The sequence below is a fragment of the Typha angustifolia genome, chromosome 12 (genome assembly GCF_048772165.1).
Source record: "Typha angustifolia cultivar Huaian chromosome 12, ASM4877216v1, whole genome shotgun sequence".
Taxonomy (NCBI): domain Eukaryota; kingdom Viridiplantae; phylum Streptophyta; class Magnoliopsida; order Poales; family Typhaceae; genus Typha; species Typha angustifolia.
The window spans coordinates 7,392,833-7,401,520 of NC_133250.1; the positions used below are offsets into that span (position 1 = coordinate 7,392,833).

General features: G+C 37.6%; 1 protein-coding gene across 1 annotated transcript; it reads right to left on the reverse strand.

Moving 5' to 3' along the window:
• Nucleotides 1-1,225: 1,225 nt before the first annotated feature.
• Nucleotides 1,226-8,688, reverse strand: LOC140771797 (uncharacterized). The gene is made up of 8 exons (XM_073113497.1): nucleotides 8,317-8,688; nucleotides 6,738-6,949; nucleotides 5,712-5,993; nucleotides 5,245-5,367; nucleotides 2,754-2,904; nucleotides 2,447-2,676; nucleotides 1,911-1,947; nucleotides 1,226-1,683 (listed from the first exon to the last, which is right to left on the reverse strand). Exons 1-8 carry the CDS (start codon nucleotides 8,645-8,647, stop codon nucleotides 1,553-1,555), a joined length of 1,497 nt encoding a protein of 498 aa, XP_072969598.1. The 5' UTR covers nucleotides 8,648-8,688; the 3' UTR covers nucleotides 1,226-1,552.

An 8,688-nucleotide genomic window follows, 5' to 3' on the forward strand; every position in this document is an offset into this window, starting at 1 on the left:
GTATTCACATCGGCATGGACGAAGATCTCATGACCAAAGTTAGTCAGATTTGTTGTAGAGGGCAAAACTCGGTAATTCTAGATCAACAAGGGGTTGATCTACACAAAAGGATAATGGGTATTCATTCTTAAGTAGGAAAACTTGCAAATGGATCTCATGAGAGAATACCATAACACGAAATAGGCTAGACATCTAGGACAAAGACAGACATTGGAACTGCTAGAAGATGCCTAATTCTACCATCGAATTTATAACATCAAAGGCTATGTACGAGCGTATCTTATTTGCCAATAAGATAAGATGTAGCACTAACAATCAATAATGTTTTGGAGCCTCTACCTATGCCTAACCATCTATAAGAGAGTGTCTCCATGGATTTCATCTCAGCTCTACGTAGAGTTGGAGACGATAGGTCAATTATAATAGTGATTGATCGATTCTGCAAATATATAACATTTATAGCTATCCCTAAGGATTGCACTACTAAGAAGGCAATGACTCTTTATCACCAATATCATGAAGCTTTGCGGCATTTGTGAAACTATCAAAAGTGATAGGGACCTTACCAGCAAATTCTAGATCAAAGTCTTCAAAATCCTTGGAGCTGACTTATGGTTCTCAATCTTCATCTACAAAAAGATGAAAATCGAGCAAATCAATGCTTTACTCAAGGAGCAGATGAATGCATCAATCAAATCATTGCACCAGAGTGCATTCGAGCTAGCAACAGAAAGACAACCGCTTACGCCACAAACTATTGCTTGAGAGATCTTTCGTAGCCAAATGCCACTCAATTTATTTCTGATCTCAAATAAAAGAATGACCTTGCGATGGCAGTCTTAGAGAAAGCCATGTAAGATAATGAAAAAGTGGACTGATATTGAGACCTCTAGAGTTCAAAGCAGGAGCTAAAGTTCTTGTCAAACTTCAGTCCCACTAGTTCGAGGCACTGCAATGTCCATAAAGGGAGCCGTTCACAGCTATGAAGGCCCCCATTTTAATGGTCAAGAAAATGGACAAGGTAGCCTACAAATTGCAATATACCTGGACCTTAAAATTCACTCCATTTTATAAGTCGGAGTGTCTCAATGTGCCCCTGCAACATTAACCTCCACTATTGACAAAGAGGTTAAAATGTACTCAACCTTCGCACGGTGTGTTGTCGAGGACTCCCACTAACCACTAAGCAGCTAGTACAATGGAAAGAGTTGTCACACAGAAGCCAGGTAGGAAAGAGCTTATTTGATGTGGCAATACAAGAACCTCTTCAAGGATTGTCAAGACCAATGAGATTGAATTGTTTTCATGTAGATCCCACAAGTGAAATCTTCATCCATATGTTGGTCTCCATTACATGCTTTCGTCAAATATAATAGATAAATCTATTTCAGGATGAGTTTCAATAGATTGTCATCAATAGACAATAGTTGAATGTAAGTAGAATATGCAGCATTAGACCAATGCTCTTCCTTAAAACAGTGCAGTAACCATGGAGTATGCATTCTGCAGTGCGCTGATAACTTGAGCTCTGATTTGGGAAGTTGGAGCACAATTACTCAACAAACACCTGAATCCTGTCTCCCATTGCATCATTGAAATCAAGAAGTACCTTCCCTCTTTCAGGGCCACTGGAAACATCCTCAGCATCATTTAAAATCTCCATGACATCGACACCGGCCAAACCTGCAGAGCAGAAGTACTGTCAGATCTTCCAATCTGTCACTTGTTACAAGTGTTATTGTTCCATGCATCCTAGAAGAACAGGCCTGAATCATGAAAAGAGCTTCTTCACTCATAAGAGTAATCTCCAGACCTTGTACCAGTGGAATGTCTTGTGTACTAGAATACACTTTTATTAAGTTGTTCCACATAATTTTCTCTATAACTAAGTTGTAATTGAGAACCATTACCTGGAATCATTCTTGAGAGCCCTTCCAAGAAACCAGCCTGTTAAGAGAGGCAAGAAAAGTAAATCATTCTAATAACAGTAAATATGTGTGTGCCTGCATTGAGGACAACTATTACAGTATAGATGCATTCTCTTTTACGATAAACTCCAAGTCTCTCAATGCCTAAAAGATGTAAACTGAATGTTGCATGAATGCATAGAGAAGCATCCTTCTGTGTCATCTTTGCATATATTAAAGTTCATTCAACACGAGAAGGATGGTCCAGAACCCGACATGCACTCAGGACAACAAGATCAGCCATATAGGGATACAAGATTTACAAAAGAAGCAACACAAAGCAACGCTTTCAAGCTCAGAGATTGCAGGTCTAAGATCTGCTCTGACCTTTTATTAATCTCATCAGAGATTATGTAGAAACAGAAAACTCAAAATGGATTAGGATCATTTAGAAAACGAAGTTCAGGGTGCAGGAAAGATTTGCAATGCAGTTCACACTCACTGAGAGTCGCTCATCTACAGCAAAGAGAAAAACTTACTGGTATTCTGACATCAAGTTTCTCGATCCCATCCCTTCCAGTTATCTTTAATCTCAACTTGCGAGACCACATTCCAGACATTGGACCTCTTGAATCACTTGAGCTGTAGTTACCAGACGTGTATGGAGGTAAGATTTCAACAACAGGCTCTTGAGTCCGATATGTTTGTGGCCCGGAATCTTCTTGAGTTACCCTTCTATTATAACTGCTGTTGCTACCAACATAATAACCTGCATTTATTTAAAGGTACAGGTCAGGAAGAGTTCTAAACAGCATCAGGACATGAGGTGAAGACTGCGGAGCTAACCACTTTGGTTTGACGGTCGAGTGGCAGTCACACTATACCGTTTTTCTTCCTCATAATAGTCATTAAAACCCAGTGTATCCTTGATTTCCTCAAAAGATGGCAAACTTCCGGGAGGAGGTACGCGACCGCTTTTTATGGCTTTAAGTGCATCCTGTGGTTATGAGTTCCTTATCATGATAACATCATAAGATAAAAACTACTTGTTTAACCATCAAAACAATTTGGTACAATCTCTCAGATATCTGAAGAACACAGAAGATATAATTCCGAGTATTAGTGAGACATATTGCTATCTGTATTATCCATGTGCTAAAGCCAGATCTCACTCCCATGTATACTTACATGAAATAAGAAATAGAGTAAACCACCAAAGAATGTTGATAGTATGCATATAGGGAAAGAAATAGCTAGAACACAAGCATTATGTTTAATTCTGGAAAAAAAATATTCAACATAATATCTTTAATTAATTAAACTCTAAAATATGATATAAAGTACACAAACCCTAATTGCTAAAAACAATGGAAGAAAATTATAAAAATTTAAATTACCCAAAGAATGTGAAACATAATATGAAGAGTGAAAATACTCAATATTATCAAAGGCCGAGTAAATATAGTAAATAACCCTACTAATTGTTGTCGTCATCTCAATGATGGAGAGTGGTATTGAGAATACCACAAAGAGTCTAGGTGAGCGCAATATAGAGAAAAACACATAAGCAATCATATAAGAGGCACATGATTTTTACATGGTTCACTCAGTGTCGGCTATGTTCACAAAAATCTTGCCAGTTTCATTATGTAGATCATAAGAAGAGAAAATATAAGGGAGAAATAACTCTCAACCCAACCCAAGAACTAATATTCTCTCTCTTCTCTCTCTACAAAACTCATACCTCTCTATATTTACACCTCAGCCCTCTACAAGGTCTCTCACAAGCTCTTGTAATAATAGGCCATGTTGTGAGTTGTATATTAAACCCCCTAGCATCCTCTTATATACTTATAGGCTCTCATCAAGAAGCGATGTAGGAGTCCCAATAGAATTAGAACAAACCACATAAGATAGATACTTCATTCCTAAGGATAATCTGCAAAGAAAAATAATACCAATAGGAAAGCCTCCAATTAATAATCCTAATTAAATTAGCATTCCCAAATATTTCTAAGGCCTCTATGAATTAATGCACTAGCTTTGGCAAGTCCAAGTCCAATTAGGTCTCCACTCCATAACAGTTGGGAGGTCCCTTTACTAGAGGAGGTCAACAAGACAACAAAAATCTTTGCTAGAGAGGTGATGGAAAGGCACCTCTAGGACAAAAGTGAGCGTAAGTGGTGATAAAAGAAAGATAAAATAAAGAACAAACAAGCAGAGAGAAAGAGAGAAAGGCGAGAGAGAAGATAGGGAGCCTACCTCACTGAAGAGCACCTCTCAGAGCTTCGCTATGCTTAATATGCTAATAATTAATGTCCAAAGTTGCATTTGGATCGGATCCAACTAATGATCCAACACATATCTAACCCGCATAAAAAGAAAATTCAAAATTTTTATTTACCATAATGAATCCCATATCAGCTGATATGGCTAATACAAGGCCAATAATGAGTGGTTTCGGCTCTTGTTATGGATGGACAATGGTCAATATCGATTCATATTAATCAATACTTCAAAACATGCTCCAAGCCTATCTCTTCGAGCTCCATCTTTTCACACCCCGACCTATAAAAGTTTATGCTAATACTACACCAAAATCCTTGGGTTTTTCAAGAACCAAATGGAATAAGGGCATCCAATAGAATTTATTAATTGCAATGGCATGGTATACATTTCACAAAAGGATGGGCAAATACAACCAATGGACTTCTCAATTTAAGCAGACGAAACAACTTGATTCAAGTAGCTTAAGAACCAATTCATTTCAAATAGTTAAAGTGAATGTAAAATAATGGAATTATTAGCCTTTTTGGTTGCTTAATATATAAAAGGGAAATTTATATGAAAATTACCCATCAAAGAGAGTTCAAAATCTGACAAGAAATAAAATTCTATTTCTAGGCTAAGTTTAACTGGAAGTTTCCACAAAAATAGACAAGTAAAAATTTATAGCTGTCCACAGCCTGAAAAGAATTGCTAAAAGAAACTTATTAATTTATTTCACTTCAAAAGGGGCTTTATAGCAAGAACATTCACTGAAGATAAAGCAAAATTTATATCTAGGCTAAGGCATATTGAGAGTAGGAATGTATAAATAAAGGATTTTAAGGCTAAAATAGCAAGTCAACAAAGATGGCATGTACCCATAAAATATATCAGAAGAAAAATTAATTATAAAATTCAAAAATGTAGCAATAATGCAGCACAAGTTTTAAAAATCAAAATCGTAGAAATAACATGCTACAAAACTCCACAAAATCATATACCTGGAACTTATGGCTAGCCATATATTTCAGATAAAAAGAAGAGAATATCACAAGCTAAAAGGACATACCTCCATTGCTCGGATTGATACCCCAATTAGTGATAGAGGATAACTCACAATTTTAAATCCAATCTCCTCAAGCTCAACAGGGTTCAATATGGGCGTCTTTCCCCCACCTTCAAGCATGTTGGCCTACAAGAACAATCACAAAGCTGTGCACTGAGATTTAATGAGGGCATTATTACTGAAATTGTAAAATAGGCAAGTGACATTGCATAAAACAAGTGGACATTATCTGTGAAAATTGCAACCACATTTATTTCAGATGTGTAGTCAGAATATAAATATAGGAGTAAGTTGCAAAAGACTTGAATCAATTCCTATATGATTGTGAGGCAGTGCTAAACAAGGAGAAAGAGATAAATCACATTACTTATTATACAATCTGCTGCTACAAGAGCAAGAGAATCATATAAATTGATAGGAAATTACCAATTTCATCCATTAGCCGAAAAATGGAGAATGAAAAACATTACCATTTTTGGAAGCAAAGGAGAAATGTTACATAATGCCTTCATTTCTTCTCTAGAAGCAAGAGCATCAATAAATAGAACATCAGCTCCAGCATCAGCAAAGGCTCGTGATCTCCCTAGGGATTCCTCTAGGGACACAGCTTGACGAGAATCAGTTCTTGCTATGATCACAATGTCAGAACCACTCTCCATTCGTGCATCTATAGCTGCTTTAATACTCATGACTGCCTCCTCTCTTGGGACCACTTTTCTCCCACGAGTATGGCCACAGGCTTTTGGTGAGACCTTTAAGGAGAAATGCTAAAACCATGAAAAGAAATCTAAGGAGAAATAAAGAATCTGACTTTAATAAAACACCAGTTTCTTTTTCATGAACTTGTTGATGTCAGCGTCACAGGTGCATGAAGAATGTGCAGAAAATCTTCTACTTGCAAACTGATAAATATAGAAAGTTAAACCTACCAATGGATAGAAAAATTACACCGAAATAAACCTGAGCAATTCAATCTGAGATATGATGTTGAAATTTGCCGAACAACTGAGTATGTCTATTTCTGAAGTCACATCGATAAAGAGTGAGAGGCTGCTCAAAGCGAGCTATGGTTCTCAAATACTCATCAGTTTTAGACTGTTAAATGTTAATAACAAGCTTCCTGAGCAAGAAACCATTAACCTCAGCCAAATCAACCAGAGCAATTCAATCTGATATTCTGATATACGATTTGAACATTGCCCAATAAATGTGTATGCCTATTCTGAAGTCACCTCAGTCTGGATCCGCAGAGACTGCTCAAAGCAAGCTATGGTTCTCAAGTACTCATCAGTTTTAGACTGTTAAATGTAATAATAAGCCTCCTGGGAAAGAACCGTAAAGCTTAGGACTTCAAAATATAAAGTATAAATTTCATTATCTAGACAGGTTCCAAATCCAAGTAAAAGAAGTGTTTGGATTAGTGATTTCAACACCCAATGATGCAAAGTTTACCTAATAGAAGTTGTTGCTATGAACTCTGCGATTCATGGACATACCTGATCTTCAAGAATTATCCCTGCAAAACCAGCTTTTATAAAACCTTTTACTGTCCTCTTCACATTCATGGGATTCCCATATCCATTGTCTGCATCACCAATCACGGGAATGGATACAGCTTGAGTAATTTGTTGACCTTGATCTACCATTTCTCCATATGAAATAAAACCAACATCTGGCAACCCCAGGCGAGCAGCTGAAATAGAGAACCCTGAAGATGACCAAAATTCGATAAGATACATCATTTTTTTTTTCCAGATGCAAAATGAATAGCAGTCACCCACATGCATCAATCTCATTTCCGAGGTCTGAGATAAGTTATATTCTAAAATCTATTTCTATGTTACGTTTATCAAAAGATTGGAGAGTAAAAAATATTTAGTTGACACCAAAATGATGGTGCATTCTATAGAATGAAGTACTTTCTGGTTTTAAATGCCAAACAAGAGTCACTGCTGGAACTTTCTTTGATGAACAAGAGGAACAAAAATACTTAGTAAAAACAGATTACAAATATCAAGTAAATGAGCTAAACCCAAAATAAAATTCTTACTCAACCATTACCATGACATTAGGCAATGTAGCACATGTCAACCATGTTGACCCCACTTTTATCGATATGTTACATGCTGGCACGCCGACATGAAAGGAGATCCTATTGGGAGCATACAACAATGCTTCCTCTCCTTACACCCAGGCATGGCCTTGTCATGCACAAGCCACCGGACTAAGTACAAAGTTATACTTTCATTTTCTATTTGAATTAACAGATTATTGATGGTTGGAGACGTTATTGAGATACAGACCAACGTCTCAAAAGAGCCAAGTAAAAGGAGTTATATACACTTCTCTACTCAAAATAAACTGAAGTACAATTAGCAGTTAGAAACAGCTGAATGATCATGTATTTGTAAAAGAAGAGCATTTACCATAACAGGGCTGCAAGAACAAGTAACCTAAGAAATCAAAAGGAAAAGAGGGCCCACATTAACAGCCTATTTGGAAACCCAAATCCATGGAATTTAGTTGATTTTGAATTCTAGTTTTCCAAATCCGTTGTTCAGAACCATTAACACCCTGTTTAGAAACTCCAAATCCATGGAATTCAATTGATTTGGAATTCTATTTTCTCCAAATCCACTGTTTCAAGCCATCAAATTATGAGATTTCAATTGCTTTTAGTGGATTTGGATGGACTTCAGTAAGTGTAACAGAATTCGATGATTTGAGGTCGGATTTGGACATAATTCATTTGCCACTTAAGTTAAGTTATCCAAATTTCAAAACTGACCTTGTTTTGTTATATCCTTATCGATGCCCAAGGATAAAATAGGAAAATGAAACACAATAAAATGAATTCTACCTCATTCCAAAAAAAGTTTAGATGGATTTCATTTCAATTCCATTATATTCCAAACAGCCTAATTCGTTCCCAAATGAAATCAATTGAAATCCATCTGAAATTGGTTCCAAACAAACCCAATCTACAGAAAGATCATCATTTACTTGCTTATCAATCCGTTTTCCTCGTTCCAGTTATCCAAAACTATTCGCTGAGACCAGAGAACAAACACCTACCGCTCGTGAAGCAGAACTCGAACCCGGCCCTCTCCACCAGCCTAGCACTCAGCGCGTCAAAGCAGGCGGGTCCCTGGTGGATCCCAGGAGACCCCAGAATCCTCCGGAGCTGCTTCGCCGGCGACTCCCCGGCTGAAGCACGAGCGCCATGAACGGGGTAGCTCTTCAGGTAGTTAATCTTGATGGGTCTAGGGATCGTAGCGGTGGCGGGGAAGGCGAAGCGTTGGGTTTGGGATCTCAGAAGCGAGGAGGAGTGTTTTGAGATCGGGAAGGAGAGGGCGGGGGAGAGGAGGGCGTTGTTATGGGGGTGGAGTTGCATGGCGAAACCCATCAGCTTTATGTTCGACTTTTTGCCTCATAGAAGTGTGAGGG

Bases quoted from the DNA above. Each gene is read 5' to 3' on its own strand.
- LOC140771797 (XM_073113497.1), bottom strand. From the start codon at position 8,647: ATGGGTTTCGCCATGCAACTCCACCCCCATAACAACGCCCTCCTCTCC. The intron at 6,950-8,316 runs GTAGGTGTTTGT...GGTCATCTTCAG, and splicing joins CGAGTTCTGCTTCACGAGCG to GGTTCTCTATTTCAGCTGCT. The intron at 2,677-2,753 runs GTTAGCTCCGCA...AAATAAATGCAG, and splicing joins TCGACCGTCAAACCAAAGTG to GTTATTATGTTGGTAGCAAC.